The 22,862-nt window shown below is 41.5% G+C and overlaps 1 protein-coding gene across 7 annotated transcripts in view; it reads left to right on the top strand.

Moving 5' to 3' along the window:
- Positions 1–22,862, top strand: part of SMARCD3 (SWI/SNF related BAF chromatin remodeling complex subunit D3) — a 113,427-nt gene that overhangs the window by 86,985 nt on the left and 3,580 nt on the right. For 6 of the 7 annotated variants that reach the window (XM_076363564.1, XM_076363562.1, XM_076363561.1 and 3 more), the window contains 8 exons: positions 1,023–1,145; positions 2,987–3,082; positions 3,560–3,661; positions 5,669–5,830; positions 11,033–11,130; positions 16,896–17,031; positions 19,238–19,360; positions 22,699–22,800. In XM_076363564.1, coding sequence (XP_076219679.1) covers positions 1,023–1,145; positions 2,987–3,082; positions 3,560–3,661; positions 5,669–5,830; positions 11,033–11,130; positions 16,896–17,031; positions 19,238–19,360; positions 22,699–22,800 — 942 coding nt within the window. The remainder of the gene's footprint in view (positions 1–1,022; positions 1,146–2,986; positions 3,083–3,559; positions 3,662–5,668; positions 5,831–11,032; positions 11,131–16,895; positions 17,032–19,237; positions 19,361–22,698; positions 22,801–22,862) is intronic. The other variant, XM_076363566.1, reaches the window with a different exon arrangement.

Below are 22,862 nucleotides of genomic sequence, written 5' to 3'. Positions count from 1 at the left end.
TATAACTTCCTTCTCTCCTCTGTGTGTGTGTGAGAGCTTTACAAGACTACTTCTTTCTTATGTTGTATGAAGGTTGTTTTGAATGCATTAACTTGACAACTGTAGCCTTTTTGTCATTATATTATAAACAGATATTTGAGATTAGAGTCCCAAAGACATTTTTGGCAATATCTTTTCTGGAATCCATGCATCAGAGTTAATAGCCAGGTTTTCCACATGGTGCATGGGAGAGAAGGGCACTGAGAAATAACATAGCCATAAGCTAGTACAATGATTGGGAAACCTCAGAGAGCCTGTAAAAATGACAACAGGTAGGCATGATTGTATCTCTCACAGACTTGAGCACCTGGGTTACGGATGAAGCACAGTGCCTTCCTCCACTCAGGTCTCACAGCAAGTTGGAGCTGCAACATGTTAGATTAGGGTGAAAGGCAGTTAAAGAGGAAGGTTAGGCAGCAGTGCGGTGTGTGTGTATTTGGGTGTGTCTCTGTAGGAAAACTATTACTAGGCTCTGCGTGATGGCAGAATGAAGATAGGCAGAGATGTGCCCGGCATGTAATTTGCAGCATTAGCTGTATTTGTGACTGCCATTTACAAATCTGAACTGATGCAACTATGAAAGACATTCATGTAGCAAGAGGTTTGCAGCTGAATCTTAGCAATCTGGCTAGGATCTAGACAGGAAGGGCATCATGTCATGCTTTTCTTACAATGATTTCTCAAACATCTAATCCAGAAGTACAGCCCTCATGGGCTTGGCCCTGCAACCTCCTGTCTTTCTCCACTTACAGTGGATCTTAGCATGTTTGTATAGCCAGTAGTTTTTGAAAGGAAGTTTCAGATTCAGCTTTTCAGTGTATTTTCTTATACATAACCAAATCTTAATTCTAGTATAACCTGGTGCAACTGTACTAAACATGCAGATTCTCTACTAAATGTGTAACTATCACCTTTCCTGTGGCTTCCTCATGTCTTGGACTTAAACTGGATGTGTACTTTTCTTTTCTCCATTTGTATAACAGCAAAAGCGGAAACTGAGACTTTACATCTCCAACACATTTAATCCTGCAAAATCTGACGCTGATGACTCTGATGGCAGCATTGCTTCATGGGAGCTGCGAGTGGAGGGGAAGCTCCTGGATGACGTATGACTTACCTGTGCTTCACTGGGGCTAGCAGGATCTAGAGATTGTCCTGTGGGGTAGTGGACTTTACTGGGGACATCAAGTCAGACAAGACATCTCTGAATGGCAGTGGTGGCTTGTTGCTGCTGGGAAGGCGCCATGTCCAGCCGGAGTGAGGGATAAGGCCATAATGGGAATGTCGGGGAGGGGCGGGGAGGGCAGCAGGAAATGGAGCAGACGTAAGGACAGGACAGGTAGGAGGAGGTGGAGAGAACAGGGCTGAGACGATTCCCTTAAAAGATATGGGAGGGTTCACGTCACGAGAGGTGTGATAAGTCAGGCCTACAGCAGGCATTGCATCTTGTGAAGAGTAGGATAACAAAGAGAAGCAAGTGGTTCATATTCCTAGGGAGGACAAGAGAATGTATGGATGTCAGAGCAAGGATGGAAGAAAAGTTTTATCATTCTGAAGTCCTCAGAAACCTCGGTGATGGATTTAGCTTTCCTCAGGGAAGGCTGGACTTTCCTAATAAAGGTGTCACCTATTTGAATGGACTTCACAAGCTAAGTATTTGATAGGATAAACAGATGGAGAACATGCATGTGTGGAGAGGGCAAGGCTTTCAAGGCACTGGAGATAACTGTACATGAATCAGAATCATAATCTTGCTGGAGGATGAAGGGGTGACAAAGTGCAACATCTGGAAATTGAAGTTAGAGAAATTCAGTTTAGAAATTGGAGCATATATTTTAACAGAGAAAGATTCTTTATTGGAACAAAATAGCTTCTCAATTACTGGCAAATTTTAAATCGAAGGAGGATGTATTTCTAAAGGATTTTCTGCATTAAATAAGAATAAATTAATTGAAGTCCTGTGGACTGTATTCTACGGAAAGTCAGATTATGTGATTATAGACCTCCCAGTTTTTAATTCAGACAGTATGAGCTGTGTAGTAAACAGCAAATACTGATAATTAAATGCAAAGGCAAAATGTAAAAGGAAATGCTTTTACTTAGTGTATGATTAATCTGTAAAATTTACTGTCATCTGATAAATCAGACCAAGAAATTAGCATTCGTCAAAAAAACCAAGCTGTTAAAATAAAAGGTATACAGTGGCCTTAGAATTATAGAATGGTCTGGGTTGGAAGGGACCTTCAAAGATCATCTAGTCCAACTCCCCTGCCGTGGACAGGGACATCTTTCACTAGATCAGGTTGCTCAAAGCCCCGTCCAACCTGACCTTGAACACTTCCAGGGATGGGGCATCCACAGCTTCTCTGGACAACCTGTTCCAGTGTCTCACCACCCTCATCATAAAAAAAAGTCTTCCTTGTATCTAGTCTAAACCTACCCTCTTTCAGTTTAAAACCATTGCCCCTTGTCCTGTAACTACAGGTCTTGGTAAAAAGTCTCTCTCCATCTTCCTTATAAGCCCCCTTTAAGTATTGAAAGGCCACAACAAGGTCTCCCCGGAGCCTTCTCTTCTCCAGGCTGAACAACCCCAACTCTCTCAGCCTGTCCTCACAGGAGAGGTGTTCCAGCCCTCGGATCAATTTCGTGGCCTCCTCTGGACCTGCTCTCACAGGTGCTGTGTTCACGTTACAAGCCAGTCCTTTCCAATAACATTAAGAGATTCAGGGAAATCTTCCCTTAAGTGTGCACTGTTCCACCACTGTTGAGATTTTTGCATCTTACCCTGCATTTGTCAGAGGAAAACTCAATTAGATTGGTCACACTTGTGGTCTATATTAATAGACCTGAATTAATGTTCAAGAGAAAGAGAAAGCCTGAGAAGAAAGCATAGAACACAAGCTAATATATGCAGCCTTAAACATTTGTGTTTCTTCTGATTGTACAGCTCAGCAAACAGAAACGGAAGTTTTCCTCTTTTTTTAAGAGTTTGGTTATTGAACTGGACAAAGATCTTTATGGACCTGACAACCACCTTGTGGAGGTAAGAAGGTCGTGCACCCTTTGCATACAAACCTGATACTAGCAGATAAACAGCTATGTGCCCATTGTCTACCTTGGTTAAGTTACCTTGCATTCATTTTCTCATTTAAGGTATTTTCAAAGTATTCAAAATTCCATTCTTTTTAAGAATGTTTACTAACAGAACCTATATAGTCTAAAAACATAGATGTAGTAGTGATGTAGTGCACATCTTGGAACAGAGTGTATGAAATGATGAAAAAAATGTGCGCATTTTTCCTAACAAGTAAAGCATGCTAACAGCAGAACAGATTGTGCGCTAAAGCTGAACTGTTAAGGGCAAGATTTGGCGGGGTTTGTTGTGTTTTTTTTTAAAACTGCAAGATCTTCAGAAGGCTTGTAATTGTCTTATTCTTGCATGGCGTACTGTGCAAGATGCACCTCGATGGACATCAGTGAAAAAAAGACTGACTGTCTTACTTGTTTTTTCCTTTGGCAGTGGCACAGAACTCCCACAACCCAGGAAACGGATGGCTTCCAGGTGAAAAGACCCGGTGATGTCAGCGTGCGGTGCACATTACTCCTCATGTTGGACTACCAGGTCAGTGCACTGCTTTTGGCATGGAAAGGAAGCCATTGGGACATAGTGCAACAGAGCAAATTCATCCTGTCACATACATCAAAAAACAATATTCTTGGACTCAGAATGTCACATAGTCCAGTTTGAGGTTAGAATGATACCAAACTGACAGATTATTTAAAATGTAAAGGGGACGCATCAAGTCAGTTTCTATTATAGTCTAGCAAAATACTGTTCTTGGCACTATGATAATTAGTATTTTTATTGCCCACGTGCAGAAAGAACATGCATTTCCACCTCAGGCTTCTTAGAGAATAGTCAGATAAGTTGCACATGAGTTATGTGTATGGTCCTGTACAGAAATTCAAAGGAGTGGCTTTTGCTAGTGGTACCTGAAATAGCTGCGTAGCTGTGACAGCCTTTTTTTGACAGCAGACTACACAGCTTTCCTGGTTTGTTAAGTTTTGGTTACATTGTCACCCTAATGTGGCATAAGACAACATTGCCCTGCAAGGGTTAGACTTGCCATTACTCTTAGGCCTTGTTAGGCATTCCTGCTTCCCCTCTTTTGTCAGTATTAGTTCTATTGTACTAGTAGTATTTGTGGGCTGAACACAAACAAGTCAGGGAACTGAGCTATTTGAAAGCTAACAAAACTTACTTGCAAATCAGTTCCCTGATCCCAGTCACAGGAAACAAAAAAAACAATAGGCAAAATTAGGTTATTCTGCCTTGGGATAGAATATAAAAGAGGTGCCTGGGCACAGTTTCCAACTGTTTTAAGCTGTTGTAAGGCTAAGCTGCTCCAAAAAACCACTTTCATTTCAGTTGTGGGTGTGCACTGCCACAGTCTCCATTCTCTTGGCACAAATGATGGAGATTTGCAGTTGTGGAGCTCACTAATCTGACTGAGACCATCCCTGAAAGAAATGTTGCTGTCTTGAGGAAGTTGATAGAAATGCACTGCTGAGAGGAGATGGGATCTCCCTTTTCAATGGTAGTTCAGTCTCAGATACATTTTGATTGTGTAACTTTAATAACTCATTCTGTGCCATTCTCTTTCCCCTCCATGCAAATAGCATCTATCCAGGATAAAGACATTCCATTTTACGTTAACAGAGAGAAAATTTTATTAATTTTAGGGAGCATATGAGCTAACTGAAATGCTGATAAAGCCAGAGAGCATCTTTATTGTCAAGACAATATAATGATGTTTGTTATGCTTACCATTATTATAAATTTATGCTTTAAAATAGATGTTCTCTTATCCTTAAGTCTTGATTTGTTATAAAGCTAGCTTTGGGTGACCTAGCACCCAACAGAGTAACCCTTGCCTAATAATGTGGCAAATACTAAACTTGAGTATGGGTACACACTTGAAGAGGCACCAAATTCCAAGGTATCCAAGGAATGTATATTACTAGAGATGCAGAACAGGGTAGTTGAAGAGTTGTATCACAGAGGTCAGGAGAAGAAATACATTCCATTGACTAGTTGTGGTTGGGTAAATTTTCTGGTATGTAGCAGAATGGTGGGAACATGCCTGAAAAACAGAGTTCCAGGGTACTTTGTTGATGTGAGGCAGCTGAACTGTTATTAGCAACAGTAGAAGCATCATCCTGACTTCATTCTCTCTATCTGCGGTTAACCTCCAGTAATTCAGAGGAAGTACCATTCTTTTTCTTCTCCCACTTCCTAAAGTCAAATTATGCATCAATGTTGAAAAGGAAAATTCTTTCCTGAGCCTGCATGCAAGTTATTATTCTCTAAAGCATGTGATACAGATAGTCTGTGTGCATAGCAGATGTAGAGCGTCCCTCTTTCTTTTCAAACCCTAGACATAGTTCTTCCAGAGCACTGACAGTGGTACACGCCTGAGCAACTTGTATTTTTGCAATCTCTGCCATTGAATGGGGTGCTTCTCCTGAGGAACAGAGTCCCTCAAGAATTAAAACTGAAACTTCATACCTGTGTATCTGTCTGCTTTTCTCTCTATTGCCATGTCCATCTCTTCTCTTTCTGTTACAGCCTCCGCAGTTTAAACTGGACCCGCGATTAGCCCGTTTGCTGGGGATACACACACAGACCCGATCAGCCATCATCCAGGCTCTCTGGCAGTACATCAAAACAAATAAGCTGCAAGACTCCCATGATAAGGAATACATTAACTGTGACAAGTACTTCCAGCAGGTAACTCCTTTTTGGACACAGTAGCTCTTTAGAGGCAAACTATAATATCCATCCGCAAATTTTGGATGGATGAAAATTACTGATTTTTATCTTCCCTTAATGATTTGCAGTATCTTCAGTACTGAATGGCTTTCAACAGTCACTACAACTAATATAATAAGCACCTTCGCCATGTTGTCAAAACATTCCCCATGTTGTCAAAACCTTCCATGTTGTCAAAAAAACACATCTGGTGGTTCAGCACTCCCACATAAGTTGTAGCCTTTCCAGGAAGGAGGACTTTCTCTAATTGTTTCACTGTATTGATTTACTGGTTTTTTTCCCCCCGATGTATCATTTTGTACTAAGAAACATGAAATAATCTGCTGATTGTGATTGCCAAATCATATGTAGACCTGTTTTCTTCCCTCCTCTTTCCCTGTTTATGAAGGGAAACATGGGAGATATAATTAGAAAAGCTATTTTTTCCTAAGTCTGCTTCAGATTATAGAATACCCTCAATGATCTGCATGACGTTTTGAAAGCAGCACGTTAAGACTTTTTGTCTTTCACAATGACCTCTAGAATTAACCAAGAAGGCCACTTAAAAGCATCTCCACCTTTTCTGTAAATATGATTATATTTATTTTGTAAAGGTAATGTTATCTGAGCTATCACTGTCTTAATTGACTTTGTTTTTCTGTAGCTTCAGGCTTACCTAATTTATTTTGAAAGTACCCAAAGGTAGGGTTTGTGACATACTCCTGTTTAGGGAAAGTACTGGCAGTTATAATAAATGAATCATGTTTTAGTGAGCATTGGAAGTAAATGTTGCAATGAAAGTTGTGTCCTAGTTTTCTTTTTAAGCTTTTATTTTCTGTTACTAATTTGCCCTACAACAGTTTAAAGTGACCAGTGCTTGAAATAAACTTAAAGGCAGCACTGTTTTTTTCCACATTTGAAAATACAAAATACAACAAAATAATTGTGAGATTCATGGGTATTTTTAGGAATATAGAACCAAAGTGATTTGGATTATATAGTCACTGTCTTGTTTTGGGGTTTTTTTTGAGAATTACAGCATGCAGTCTTTTTCATATATAGTGAAAATTCCATCTTAAAACCACATAAGAATTTTTGGCAAAATGACAAAGCTGTTTGCTCTGTTGCTTATATGATTTGATTTCCATTCTCTATTTATCTATAGCCAACTTAGACTCAATTTTGTTTGTGCCAGCCCAAAGAGAAAATGGAAAAGGGGAGGTGAAAAAGATTTGAAAAATCATGAGCAGAATGGAAAAGGTGAACAAGGAGTAATTATTGTTTATTTTGGTAAATAATTAGAGGCCATCAACTGAAACTGGCAGGTAGCAAATTAAAAACAAACAAAAGGAATCGAGCATAGTTAAACTGTGGAACTCCTTGCAATAGGACATTACAAATGCTAAAAGTGTATATAGGCTCCAAAAGTGACAAACCAATGGAAAAAAAATATTGGGCTGTTATAAAAGCAAAGTAATTGCAAAGCTGTGGAGATTGGGAGAGTTTTTTTGGGGAAGGACCAGTATATGTTCCTCCTGTTCTTACATTTTTCCTTTAGTATCCACTTTTGGCCACTATCAAGGGCAGAATAGTGTGGTAGATGTGTTGTAGATCCTTTGTCTGATCCAGTACAGCAGTTCATACCTTATTTATGGTAAGCAGGAGGGCCTTCTCACTTTTATGTATTTTAATTTTCAGCTTAAGAACTTTCCTAGAATAAGAACTTGCTGGAGCCATCTTCTCTTCATGTATTTTCATCAGAGGCTTATTAGCTCATAGGTCTCCTTTGTGTTAGAACTCTTCAGGAATACCATCAGACCTGATAATTGTCTTCCCATCCTCAGAAGATTAGTCAGATGAGAGAGTTGCAAAGTAGCGGATTCCTTTTTAGGAGACCGAACCTCACTCCCTGCAAGAGCTGGCTAATCTGGAATAGTTTAATAAGAATGCAGTGCTTGCATAGATTTAAATCATAAATGGGATTGATATTTTCTTTCCCCAGGGCTCAGTACTGGGGCCGGTCTTGTTTAATATCTTTATCGATGATCTGGATGAGGGGATTGAGTGCACCCTCAGTCAGTTTGCAGACGACACCAAGTTGGGCGGGAGTGTTGATCTGCTCGAGGGTAGGAAGGCTCTGCAGAGGGACCTGGACAGGCTGGATCGATGGGCCCAGACCAATTGTATGAGGTTCAACAAGGACAAGTGCCGGGTCCTGCACTTCGGCCACAACAACCCCATGCAGCGCTACAGGCTTGGGGAAGAGTGGCTGGAAAGCTGCCCAGCAGAGAAGGACCTGGGGGTGTTGGTCGACAGCCGGCTGAACATGAGCCGGCAGTGTGCCCAGACGGCCAAGAAGGCCAATGGCATCCTGGCCTGTATCAGAAATAGTGTGGCCAGCAGGAGTAGGGAAGTGATCGTGCCCCTGTACTCGGCCCTGGTGAGGCCGCACCTCGAATACTGTGTTCAGTTTTGGGCCCCTCACTACAAGAAGGACATTGAGGTGCTGGAGCGTGTCCAGAGAAGGGCAACGAGGCTGGTGAGGGGTCTGGAGAACAAGTGTGATGAGGAGCGGCTGAGGGAACTGGGGTTGTTTAGCCTGCAGAAAAGGAGGCTGAGGGGAGACCTCATCGCTCTCTACAACTCCCTGAAAGGAGGTTGTAGCGAGGTGGGGGTCGGTCTCTTCTCCCAAGTAACTAGTGATAGGACAAGAGGAAATGGCCTCAAGTTGCGCCAGGGGAGGTTTAGATTGGACGTGAGGAAAAATGTCTTTACTGAAAGAGTGGTGAAACATTGGAACAGGCTGCCCGGGGAAGTGGTGGAGTCCCCATCCCTGGAGGTATTTAAAAGACGAGTAGATGAGGCACTTAGGGACATGGTTTAGTGGGCATGGTGGTGTTGGGTTGACGGTTGGACTCGATGATCTTAGAGGTCTTTTCCAACCTCAATGATTCTATGAATGTTTCCATTTTCCTTAGGTCTCTGGCAAAATTGTCCTAAGTAGCTAATCTTGCTTTCAGAACTGATGTTAGTACTTAGAAAATGAATCCCATTAAATCAAATGAAACATTATTAGTTTTTTTGTTTTTCACCCTAATATTCTAAGATTGAGATATGGAGGGTAAAGGAATTGGGTTAGGAATGCCTTCCAGTCTGATGTTATTTCTGTAGACTGTATAGTTTTAGGCATGGAACTCCTGGAAAAAATCATGGTCATAGTTGGGAGTACACAGATCACTTGGGGAGCAGTACATAACACATCAGTGTCTCTAGCATTCCCTTTTAGATACTGGTCTTCTCATTTGGTATGCCAGCTTTTCTAAATCCTATGCTGGTGTGCTTGTGGTTATATCTAATGACACAATACAGTACAGACTAAAAAATTACCACTGAATGAGTTACCTCACACACCAGAATTACTGTAGCCATATAGACTTTCAGAGCCAGTGGTTATAAGTTTAGACCATTAGCTCCAGTTGAGTAGGAATGTGAGAAGCTTTAGGAAAATTCCATCTAGACTTAGTTTCCAGTCCCCACCCCTTCTCTCAATATTGTGTGTCCTTGCTCCCTTTTCCCTTCTTAAAGCTTTCGTCTCTTGGGCATCCACATTAGGAGTTTGACATGAGTGTTGAGCCAGTGGTGACAGCAGATTGGATGGAGCTTGGTATGCAAAGATTTTGAGTGGGAATTCCACAGTCATCTCTATCAAGTGTCAGAATTCAGAACGGAAATAAAGAGTGAGTTGCAAACTCAGTAGATTTGGTTACTTCCTTGCTCTTTAGAAACTAGCTGGCTGAATTCCTGGATGCAGGTAAGTCCAGAAAATTAGACAGATTTTAGAGTTGATGAAGAAGGATCCTTTTCTGTTTAGAAGCACGGTTTATGTCAGCTGGGAGATTTGAAATCCACAGTGTTACAAGCAAAAGCAAGAAAAAAGGTCCAAAGGTATTTCAAAAGCCAGAGCTGGCTTCTAGGTATTTCTGCTACCGAATTCCCTCACTCCAGAAAATTATGGATTTCAGAAGATACTCTATCTGAGGAACCACAGCATCCTAGTTGAAAAGTCTGACTTCGTATGTCCATTCTACAACCTGATAGTCCATTCTTTTCAACCCTGCCTGCATCCTTTGTCTCTAGAGCTGCAAAGTGTGTTTCTGTTTATAGACACAATACTACAAGTAGTATCTCTCTTCTATCAGGTGGAAATAGTTTCCCTAAGAGGCATTTGCATTTGCATAGGCCTCAACATTTTTACAAATTGCCTCCACATAATGACATGTTTTAAGGCAAATGTTAATATATAGATAGTTCAGGGGGGGTTTAAGTCAGTTTAAACGGAATATCTTTAGAGAAAAGCCTATTCACCTGTTCAGAGCATTAAAAATCCCAGTAGGAAAAAAAGGCTGTAATAATTACATTTCTGAAAACTCCAGGTGTAAGGAGTGGTTCTAGATTCATGGCAACGCATTGCAATTACTCACAGAAAATTTTCAAAAACTACAGATTTTGATCCTTTTCAAAATATTTTTTTTTCTGAATTCAATACGTATTTAGCTTCTGGTCCATAGTAAAGAGAAGGTAACCATGAGATGTTGATTGGAAAGGAGTGGATCCATTCCAAGAGGCTGTGTTTAGGTTTTGATTAAAAATAAGTAAAACCATGTTGACTTTTTTTTTCCTTAATCTTAAAAAAAAAAAAAAAGGCAAATAGTTTTAAAATCCAAAAATGTTTCCTTGTATTTTTCTTTAGCACAAAATATTGCAGGAAACATGCCTTGGAAAAAAAAGCAAAACTGTTCCTATATTTCCTCTGGTAAAAAAAAAATTGTTTTCTTTACGACATGCTGCTGCAAACCCTTAGTGAGACAGGAGGTGTTCACTTCTCTCCCATCATTCATACAGTTGATCCTGATGTCCCATTAAAGTGGCCTGTGCCCTTCAGCAGCTAAACCAAAAGTGGGACACCTGAAATTGTCGTCGTCTGATGCGTCTGTCAGCTAGCCCAGATTTTAAGTTCACCAGCAATTTGCAGGGACAGAAGTGACCAAAAATTTATTCTGTGCAAGGAGTCAGAATTACAGCTTTCAAAATCACCTTACTTTTGAACTGTTGATTTCTTACTTTCTCATTTAATTGCAAGTTAGGTTTTGGACAAGGATAACATGCTTTATTATATTCCAGATCTTTGACTGTCCACGGCTAAAGTTTTCTGAAATTCCTCAGAGACTCACTAACCTGTTGCTGCCACCAGACCCTATAGTGATAAACCATATCATCAGGTAAGCTGGTCAGTCAGCTCAGCACTGTCATGTGCAAAACACTCACTCTATAAAATACAGAAACAGCTACGGTAGCAGGGACCAGAATCCAGTTTTTATAACTTCCAGGTGAGTACCTTGGACTTTGTTGTGTGTTCATTCTCTGTGTCATTCTGGTCTATATAATTCTGAATTATTTTCAATAGAATGGCACCAATTCTCTAGGAGTATGCAAAACTTCTTATCATTTTTGTCCCTACTAGAATACCATTGAGAGAGTTGGTCAGGTTTCTTTCCTAAGGGGAGAGGAATGAGAGTTTAAATCCACTTAGAGGGGAAGAAAAGGAATTGAAGTAAGATATTGTACATCATGGGCAATCATTCTAATCACTGAGTTATTATGTAAAATGTACAACAGTATTACAGTTTCAAATACAGTGGCCAGTCCATGCATGCTTTGTTGGGTTTTGGTCAGCTGTTTCGGTGTTAATCTTATTCTAAGAATGCCAACTAGTCAGAGATCTCAAGAGATTTACAATAAAGAATGCCTAGATTCAGAGAAGGCCATTGTGACCAAGGTACTGAGCTTCTGGCATCCTTGTCGAAACAGATGTATTTCTGGCATAGTAGATGAAATGCAACTTTCAGCTATCTAGTGCACTTCCAGCACATTCCATATTTAAGTGACAACTGTGTGCAGGGGGGAGGGGGATAAAGAGACTTTTGGGGATTGTAACCTTGCTGTTAAGGTACTTCAGTCTTTCCCAAGTTCCTTTGTGGTCTTGGTCAAAACTCTGATTCTGGGTGTTTAAACATTATTGTTAATTGAGTGTAGTGATTTGATTTCCTACAGAATATTGACAACAAATATTTCTGAATATAAGGAAGTAAGTAATTTTTAGACTCATTAAATCACGGAATAATGTACAGTAGAAGGGATTGCTGGTGGTCATCTAGAGCTCCCCCCTCCCAACTCAAAGCAGGTTCAAATTATATCAGGATGCTTAGAGGCCTAGTCCAGTTGAGCTTTGAACAGACTCTCACAGACCCTCTGCCCTGCCCCCTTGCATTCAATTTTTAAGAGTGAATGTAGTCACCCACTGAACCAATTTGCCAACTGCTTGTTGTGGTTTAACCCCAGCCAGCAACTAAGCACCACACAGCCGCTTGCTCACTTCCCCCCAGCAGGATGGGGGAAGAGAATCGGAAGGTTAAAAGTGAGAAAACTCGTGGGTTGAGATAAAAACAGTTTAATAATTGAAATAAAATTTTATAATAATAATAATGATGATGATGATGAAAAGGAAAATAACAGAGAGAAATAAAACCCAAGAAAGACAAGTGATGCAAATGAAAACAATTGCTCACCACCAACTGACTGATGCCCAGCAAGTCCCCAAGCAGCACCCCCCTCCCCCACTTTATTGCTGAGCATGATGTCATATGGTATAGAATATCCCTTTGGTCAGTTGGAGTCAGCTGTCCCGGCTGTGTCCCCTCCCAACTTCTTGTGCACCCCCAGCCTACTCGCTGGTGGGGCATTGTGAGGAGCAGAAAAGGCCTTGACTCTGTATAAGCACTGCTCAGCAGTAACTAAAACATCCCTGTATTATCAACACTGTTTCCAGCACAAATCCAAAACATAGCCCTGTACTAGCCTCTGTGAAGAAAATTAACTCTATCCCAGCTAAAGCCAGCACACTGCTACAGGGAATTTTTCATCAGTAGTGATTTTAAATATATGTGCTGTTAATTCAGATAAGTCCTCAGGACTTTCTTTTACAACAAGGTCAACTAGATCATAATTATTCATTCTAGTTTTAGAGTATGTGCACAGAGACTAAAATGTGAAGTATTCCAAACTCACTCTAGAAATAACAGTATTTTAGAACCACTCCAAACACCAACCACCCCCCCTTTTGGAAAAAGAAAACAAAAAATGCAATGGGGTTGAAGTGGAAATGAAATAGAGATGAACAGAAAGCCTCTAATCTTGGTAAATATTTTAAATATTAGGTAGACTCAAAGAGAATGCAGAATGCAATTTAAAAATATAGAGTGTATAGTAGTTTCTGATCTCTGTGATACCGAATTCATGAAATTTAAAACTGGTAGAAGTCAAATCTTCTTACCTGAGCTCAAGCTGGAGCTGGAGCCTGGAGCCTTTCTTCAGTTGCACTCCTTATCGCAGCTGAGACACCTGAAATCAGAGGTATAAAGAGAAACATCTGTGGGATTTCCCATTTTTTCAAAGAAGCAAGCCATCTCCCACGCTATTAACATTACACAAGTAGATTACAAAGCATAGCTCTACAATATTCTCCTATTGCAAATAGGTGAGCTCTTGATTTCCCCCTTTTGACTACCATCATGATTTAAAAAAAAAAAAAGTTATTTATACTGAGTCAACTGCCCATGTTGCAGTGAGTTTCTGTTGCCTCTCATCCCATTGTTGTGCACCTCCAAGAGGAGGCTGGCTCTGTCTTTTCTTTACCACCCCATATGGCAGTTGCACCCACCAATAGGATCTCCCTTTCCCCTTCTCTTCTCAAGGCTGGACAAACCCAGCTCTTGCAGCTTCTCTTGGTAGGCATGTGCTCCAGCCCTCAGACATCCTGGTGGTCCTCTGTGGGCCTCACTCCAGAATGTCACGTCTTTCTGATGCTGTGCCCAGAAGTCTAGATGCAGTTTCACAAGTGTGGCATAGCAAGGAATAGCCTCTTTCCTTGACTTGATAGCAACACTTAAGCTAACACAGACCATTTTGCAGTTGACCTTTGTCGTGGCTGGCTTACCTCACAGACTCATTCTCCGCTTGTTGTCCATGAGGACCCCCAGGTCCACTCCCGCAAAACTGCTTTCTACCCAGTTGATGCCCACCTGTACCACTGCATGGCGTCATTCTGTCCCAGGAGCAGAGCTTTGTATTTGCCTTTGTTGAACTTTACAACGTTGAACTGCCGTCCTGTTTCTGCAGCCTGTCAAGGTCCCTCTGAACAGCCGTGCTCCCCTGACTCTGACGTAGGCTCAGGGACCTGGGAGGCCTGAGGACAGGACTTACCAGGAGAAATGGAGGCAAAGATAACACTGAGTGCCTCGGCCTTTTCCATGGCTTTTGACATGAGTGGCAGAACCAGACCCAGACCCAGGTTTTCCTTAGTCTTCCTTCTGCTGCTGATTCACTTGCAGGAGGCCACAGCATCACAGAATCTCAGAATGGTTGAGGTTGGAAGTGACCTCTGGAGATCATCTGGTCAAATGCCCTCCCCTGCTCAAGCAGAGCCACCTGTAGCCGGTTGGCCAGGACCATGTCCAGACAGTTTTTTAACATCTCCAACGTGGGAGACTCCACAACCTCTCTGAGAAAGCTGTGCCAGTGCTTGGTCACCCTTACAGTAAAAAAGTGTTTCCTGGTGTTCAGACAGAGCCTCCTGTGTTTCAGTTTGCACCCATTGTCTCTTGTCCTGTCACTGTGTACCACTGAAAAGATCCTGGCTCCATCTTCTTTAAACCCTCCCTTCAGGTACTGATGTTTCCCTACCCCTCTCCCCCAAGCCTTCTGTTCTCTAGGCTGAACAGTCCCAGATCTCTCAGCCTTTCCTAATGTGTGAGGTTCTCCAATGCCTTAATCATCTTCATGGACCTTCGCGGAACTCTCTCCGGTAGCTCCATATCTCTCTTGTACTGGGAAGCCCAGCACTGAACACAGTACTCCAGGTGTGGCCTCACCAGTGCTGAGTATAGAGAAGGATCACCTCCCTCCACCTGCTTGCAACACTCCTAATGCAAATCCGTCCATGGAAGTTCTTCTGCTCCCCCAAGTCTAACAAGCTCAATTAGATCCTGACCCAATTTTTTTACTACCTACAGCAGATGCACGCAACCTAGACATTTCAAAAACAGTGTTGAGAAGCATTTTTATATTACAAGTGACAATGACTGAAGTCTGATTTACCAACTAATGGGCTGAAAAACTGTTTTCTTGCTAAGAAAATTTAGTCTAAAGATAAAGAGAAAGTAAATGTTAAGTCTAAACCCCAACAAATTAAATATAAATTTAGGATAGGACAAGCCAAAGAATACTACTGATATTTAGGTTGTTAAAGATGAAAAAGAAAATAGTAAGATTGCTTGAAATATATTGGAAGTAGGAAGCCTACTATTGAAACTGAGAAATTGATAACATTTAAAAAAACTGTTCTTGGAAGACAATCAACTGCTTAAAGTCAGATAAGAAAATCAAAATTCATTCTTTTAATCAATGTTAACTTTAGAGATTAGAGAAGGTCCCATACCTGTGCAGTATGGGTTTTGGAGGGCAGGTGGAAAGAGTGTGTCTGAAAAACTTTATCACACCAAGGTATCAAATAGAAATAAAAACACACTAAATGAGGAGTTGTAAATGGTTTTTCATGCAGGACTTATGAAATTGCTTAACTATCAACTACTGTCCCTTTGTACTTGGCACTGGTGAGACTGCACCTCAAATACTGTGTTCAGTTTTGGGCCCCTCAGTACAAGAAAGACATTGAGGTGCTGGAGCGTGTCCAAAGAAGAGCAAAGAAGCTGGTGAAGGGTCTAGAGGACAAATTCTATGAGGAGCGGCTGAGGGAACTGGGGTTGTTTAGCCTGGAGAAAAGGAGGCTCAGGGGAGACCTCATCGCTCTCCACAACTACGTGAAAGGAGTTTGTAGTGAGGTGGGTGTCGGTCTCTTCTCCCAAGTAACAAGTGATAGGACGAGAGGAAACAGCCTCAAGCTGCACCAGGGGAGGTTTAGATTGGATGTTAGGAAGAATTTCTTCACCGAAAGGGTTGTCAAGCATTGGAAGAGGCTGCCCAGGGAAGTGGTGGAGTCACCATCCCTGGAAGTATTTAAAAGACGTGTAGACAAGGCGCTTAGGGTCACGGTTTAGTGGTGGACTTGGCAGTGTTAGGTTTACAGTTGGACTCGATGATCTTAAGTGTCTTTTCCAACCTAAATGATTCTATGATTCTATACAATGTGTTACCTATTACTGAAATCTCCGTCAGTACCAAAGGGGTGGTAAATAGTTAGTGTGATGCCAAAAACATACCAGGACTGATCCTGGATATTGGAAGCCAGTTGGTACTAACTGTAGTAGAGAATGAAGTTAATAGACATGTGATATATTGGGGAAGAGTCAATATAGCTTCTGTAACAGGAAGGCATGACTGGCTATATTCTTTGAAGAATTAAGCCGGCAACTTTACAAATAAAGTGGTGGTCCCCAAATTCACTGCTACCTTTTAAGAAGTAGCTGGGAATCATTACAATGCTGCATAGCTGCCAATACAATTACAGTGCTAGGAATTATTAGAGAAGGAACCGAGAACCAAATAAAATGTCCTTATGTGTTCACATCCAGAATGGTAGTGTGTACAGTTCTACTTACCCTATCTCAAAAAAGATGCAGTCGAGCAGAGACCATACCAGTATGGTATTTACCACTGGGGATTACTTTGGAGGCCAGAGTTATAACAGGTCTCAGGAAGATGTTAGGCAATTTACTGAAGACTATGTCCTTTAGCAGCTATTAAAGTTGGTGGTCTGGACAAAACCTCCAGCTCAAAAGTCTCTGAATTCTGACTGATGAAAGATCAGAGGATATACTAGGATATACAAATATATAAAGATACCCCTGTTCTTAAACTATTCTCGCAGCATCTGCAACAGGCTTTATTGAAGAGTATATTCTGGGCTGGATGGATATTTATTCTGATTCATTATGGCAGTTCTCATGATCTTCTGTTATACTCTCCATAGTGTTGACCCCAACGATCAGAAGAAGACGGCTTGTTATGACATAGATGTAGAAGTTGAAGACCCATTAAAGGGACAGATGAGTAGTTTTCTTCTCTCAACAGCTAACCAACAGGAGATTACAGCATTGGACAACAAGGTACTAGCCCAGGAGTAAAGTATCACATGGCATATATACTCATTGTGTACCTTCATGTGGGTTTGGTGTCACACGTCAAAGACAGTAATGTTGTGAGACAGGGACTTCTCGATTGGATGTGCTTTCAAGGGATGAATCAGCCACATGCAATGGGAATACAGAGGGGTGAGTGGCATTCCCACTTAGGATTTGATCCAGGGCCTGACACAGTTGTCGAGGTGATAGAAACAGAGTTTCACAGGTAGTATAATGAGTCCCCTGGCATTCAAGAATCATCGGAACTGTTTGACTATAACTGTTTATTGAGAGGTCATGGTATCTCACTAAATTGCTATAAGGCAAAGCTAAGAGAATCTTATACTCCAGATGTGTTTTGTGCATGCACAGTTGCACATCATCTCTCTGCAGTAGGTGCAAATATGGAAAATGTATGGAAGAAAAAAATCACTTGGAGCAGTTTGGCAGACTTGTTTTCAGTGTTACTGAAAGAGGATCATGCACACTTCAAATAATAGTATCTGTCTTATAGCAGTGGTGAGCTCTGCAGGCTGTATTAGGGGTTCATGTCATGCAGACTATTAGCTAGCTTTTGGCACATGTGTAAATGGCTGATTTGGCTTGGTAAGGGCTAAACAAAAGTGGCTTTTCAGAGCAAGGGAAGAAGAAGAGGTGTGACATCGTGGACCAGATACGATTTATGTGACATACAGTCAGGCCCAGTTTCTGTTTGTTTACCTCTAATACAAACAAATATGTTAAACTTTTGTCTTCATGCAATTTTAAAGGGGGTTTGGACACTAGCAATCCTATGGATTCTGGTAACTGTTGCAGCATCTTTTGTTTTATGGCTCTTGCAAAAGGTCCTTTTCAGCAGGGCAGCTGCTCAGCCAGCTGGTTCCCAGCCTACATAGGCTTGCATGCAGCATGCATAGGATTATTCTTTTCCAGTCCAGCTCACCTTTTCTCATGTCTGTATCACCTCTTTTTTGAGCGTTTGCTACAGCAGAGGGCAAGCTGTGATTAGTGAAGTTACTGAAGTCACTTCTGGGTAAACAAGCATTGACTGCTGCATTGTTATCATCTGTACCACATATTGCTGTGCTGCCACAGAGTCCTCTAGTGGAAACTCAGTGCATGCCAACAGATTTCTCTCCAGCATGGCTACATCATTTTCCCAAATAAGGAATGATTTTAAGTTGACAGCAGCTCTCTTCTGTTAACATACCATATAGTTATGCTTACACTAGTGGCCTTGGTGGCGTAGCCAGATCAGGGGAGGATTATTTTCTCCCATGTGCCTGGCCACATTAGCTGTTTTGGCAGAATAGCTGTATATATGAAATTAAACAAGATAGGTTTACAATCTCAAACTAGAATTTTAGAGGAACAGGGTAGCAAAAGTTTGCTTTTCTGTGTCTGTATGTGCAAATGATTCATTAACTGTCCTCCCATTGATCATACTTTATTTCGTTATCCAGGATGATTATAGGACCTTGACTTCTCTTTGGAGTCTTCATTCTTCCCTGCTGGTTAATGCTCATTTCTTTCATAATATTTCTGAAGTTATGATTCATTTTCTATAAACCTTCCATAATCCTCATTTCTCATTGTTCACACTCCTCTTTTTTGCAGCCATTGTGACTTTAATAGGCTTTCTCATAAGAAAAAGTCTAGAAGTCACGGCTGTTATGTGAGTTCAATTAACATGGACTTGATCAGGCAATCACTAGAAATTTTAAGGATCATAGCAGGGTATTGAAGATATGATGATGATTAACCAGGGGAATAACTGCTTTCTTGTATTGGGCACTGTTTAAAGACATATTTATGTAGCACCTTTCCTGAAAAATCCCAGACTTGGCAGAAAGACTGATTGTACACAGGAAATTACTACATTGTACAGTGACATGACTTAGCTCTTCAGTATTGTATATAGTATGCCATCCAGCAGTTCAACGCAGGAAGTGAAGAAGAATCCTGTACCTACTTGTGTTGCAGAAGTACAAGTGAAACCAAAATGTAATTGCAGGATTGCGGTTAACTCCCTCTTTGAAGGGAAAAAGCCATGGGAACCTGCACAAGTCTGCGGTGTAGAATTGTCACCTTTGTACATTACAAGAAGTACAAAGATGCTAATGGGGCTGACCTCAGGGTCACTGGAGCATGAGAGGAATTAAGTAACATTTGCTTTGTTTTTTTCTCTCAGATTCATGAGACAATCGAATCCATAAATCAGTTAAAAATACAACGTGATTTCATGCTGAGTTTCTCCAAAGATCCCAAAGGATACATCCAAGACCTTCTCCGGTCCCAAAGTAGGGATCTTAAGGTGAGCTAAGGTTTGAAGAAGAATGAATAGTGGAACCAGAATGTAAGAATTTTATCTAAATGTATATAGAGTGTATAGCTAAAACATCCAGGATGGAAAATTGGTGGCAGACAGACAGTGGGTGGAATACTGCAAACCCAAAGCAGACAGTATGCAGGAAAGACAGTTTAGCCTGTATTCCATTTCCAGTAGAACAGTGGTGCTTAATGGGGGTGGTAGGCAAATTTGTGGTCAGACAGTAAGATCGAAGTGCAGGGCCGTGTTGGTGTACTCTGTAAAATTGAAGCTATATAAAACTCAGCAGGAGCACCCTATAGTACAACAACACAATTTGTGTGTTTTGTTAGTTCATAATTTAATCTTATTTAAGAAATAGGCAGATTAAGTATCAGCTGCCTCTGCGTTTAGCTTTGAGATACGCAAGAAATTGAATGTAAAGAAGTTCAGTTGTTTGCCAGCAAAAATGAATAATTTGTTCCTCATAAAGTTTCACACTTTGTGTCTTTAACTCAGACACCTCAAAACCAGTTGTATTAATGAATCCATGAAATTATTTTAATAAAATCATTGTGTGTTTCAAACATAAATGTCTAGTTTGTAGTCAATAGTCTTCCAAAAATCTACTGTTAAGATTATGATTATTTATATTGTATTCAAAAGGGGACAGGCAACTGAAAGAATGTTTAAATAATGCAGCCTTTAGCTTGAAGAGCTTACAAAGTAAGGCGTTGTGGAGCTTCTCTAGCTGCATACATAGAAGAGTTGTTCAGTGTTCTCCCTGACTGACAACCAGTCCCATGAAGGACTTTTCTATAGTGTTCTGCCCTGCTGGCATCAGATTTGTGATTGCACAGTACTACTCTGCAAAAGACACTAATAATGTTATAATTACCCTTGATTCTGTGATGCTGGAGACTTAGTCATCAGAATTTTATTTTTTTATAGATTCATAGAATGGTCTGGGTTGGAAGGGACCTTCAAAGATCATCTAGTCCAACTCCCCTGCCGTGGACAGGGACATCTTTCACTAGATCAGGTTGCTCAAAGCCCCGTCCAACCTGACCTTGAACACTTCCAGGGATGGGGCATCCACAGCTTCTCTGGACAACCTGTTCCAGTGTCTCACCACCCTCATCATAAAAAAAAGTCTTCCTTGTATCTAGTCTAAACCTACCCTCTTTCAGTTTAAAACCATTGCCCCTTGTCCTGTAACTACAGGTCTTGGTAAAAAGTCTCTCTCCATCTTCCTTATAAGCCCCCTTTAAGTATTGAAAGGCCGCAACAAGGTCTCCCCGGAGCCTTCTCTTCTCCAGGCTGAAAAACCCCAACTCTCTCAGCCTATCCTCACAGGAGAGGTGTTCCAGCCCTCGGATCAATTTCGTGGCCTCCTCTGGACCTGCTCTCACAGGTCCATGTCTTTCTTGTACTGTGGACCCCAGAGCTGGACGCAGTGCTCTAGATGGGGTCTCCTGAGAGCAGAGTAGAGGGGCACAATACCCTCCCTCGATCTGCTGGCCACACTTCTTTTGATGCAGCCCAGGAAACAATTGGCTTTCTGGGCTGCAAGCGCACATTGCCGACTCATATCTAGTTTTTTGTCTACCAGTATCCCCAAATCCTTCTCTGCAGGGCTGCTCTCAATCTGTTCATCCTTCTGTCTGTATTGATACTGAGGATTGCCCCGACCCAGGTGATGACATCAGTTGCTCTTCCCTTATCCACCAATGCAGTCACTCCATCGTAGAAGGCCACTAGATTAGTCACGCACGATTTGCCTTTTGTGAAGCCATGTTGGCTGTCTCTAATCACCTCCCTGCCTTCCGTATGTTCCGACATGTCTTCCAGGAGGATCTGTTTCATAATCTCACTGGGCACAGAGGTGAGGCTGACTGGTCAGTAGTTCCCAGGATCCTCCTTTTTACCCTTTTTAAAAATGGGTGTGATGTTTCCCTTTTTCCGGTCACTGGGGACTTTGCCTGACTGCCGTGACTTTTCAAATATGTTGGAGAGTGGCTTAGTGACTACATCAGCCAGTACCCTCAGGATCCTGGCATGCATTTCATCAGGTCCCATGGACTTGTGTATATTCAGGTTCCTCAGATGGTCTCAAACCTGATCTTCTCCTACGATGGGAGGGACTTATTTCCCCCTTGAGGTTCAGGGGCTTGAGAGATGTGGGAAGAGAGATTACCATTGAAAACTGAGGCAAAAAAACCTGTCAGTTAACTTAACCTTCTCCATATTGGTTGTCACCAGTTCTCCTGTCTTATTTACCAGGGGCGGGGGGCGTACATTTTCTTTAATTTTCCTTTTCTGGCCAACGTACCTGTAAAAGCCCTTCTTATTATTCTTCACATCCCTTGCCAAATTCAGCTCTAGCTGTGCCTTAGCTTTCCTGAGCTCATCCCTACACATCCGGGCAGCATCCCTATATTCTTCCCAAGATACTTATCCCTGGTTCCACTGCCTGTGCATTTCCTTCTTACACTTTAGTTTGACCAGGAGGTTCCTTACTGAGCCATGCTGGTCTCCTGCCTTCCTTGCCCAGTTTCTTATACATGGGAATTTAGAGCTCTTTCATTCTGAGGAAAAATGTCCTTAAAGAAAGAGCTGCCAGCTCTGTTCAGCTCCCTTGTCCCTCAGGGCAGTTTTCCAGGCAGTCCCATCCACTAATTCCTTAAACAACTGGTTGGTTTTTCAAATCTTGCTTTCTCCGCAGCTGTGTAGAGACTGAAAAATCAGCTCAGGACTTTGGCTGTTTTGGAATTACTAGGATTTTCTATTCATCGCATTTCAATAGTGTTATTTTTCCTTAATGCTTTCCCCATCAGAGCTTTCCTTGAAATCAAGGTAAGATATGCTTTGCAATAAGGGCAATACTGGTACAGAGTTGTGCTTCAATCTGATGTGAATACCTTAACAATTTCAAGCTGTTAACCCTGTGTATGGGTAACTACTGAGGTTCTTTGGATACATAGGCTAATAAAATATACAGTACCGGGGAATTTTTCCTGGGCACTGGAACTAAACTGTCCATGCTGTTAAATTATTAGAGATCGTGGCACTTAGCCTGGGCAACTACTGGTGTCCAGAATTACTCCTTGGCACAGTTGAGGAGCAGAGGTTAAGAGCTGTTCACAGTTCACAGTTTGTATGCGACCATCTGGTTTTGGTAGTAAGCACACATGCCATTCATTGTCTATTTGCCTTGGGCTTAGAGAACAGTCCTGAACATCTTTAATGTAGTAATGTAGCTAAATTTTGACTCTAGGTAAATCTGAATGTTTCTCTACATGGTAGAAGAGCTATAGTGAAAAATGTTTTTATTTTTGTCACAGGTGATGACTGATGTAGTTGGAAACCCAGAGGAAGAACGCAGAGCTGAATTTTATCATGAGCCATGGTCTCAAGAGGCTGTGAGCAGATATTTCTATTGCAAGGTATGAAGGAATTCTCCACGCTGCTGGCTTATAAATGAATCTTCCTGCCACTGAACAATTGA

The sequence above is a fragment of the Aptenodytes patagonicus genome, unplaced genomic scaffold, assembly GCF_965638725.1.
Source record: "Aptenodytes patagonicus unplaced genomic scaffold, bAptPat1.pri.cur scaffold_69, whole genome shotgun sequence".
NCBI lineage: Eukaryota > Metazoa > Chordata > Aves > Sphenisciformes > Spheniscidae > Aptenodytes > Aptenodytes patagonicus.
This window is presented reverse-complemented; position numbering and strand designations above follow the sequence as displayed.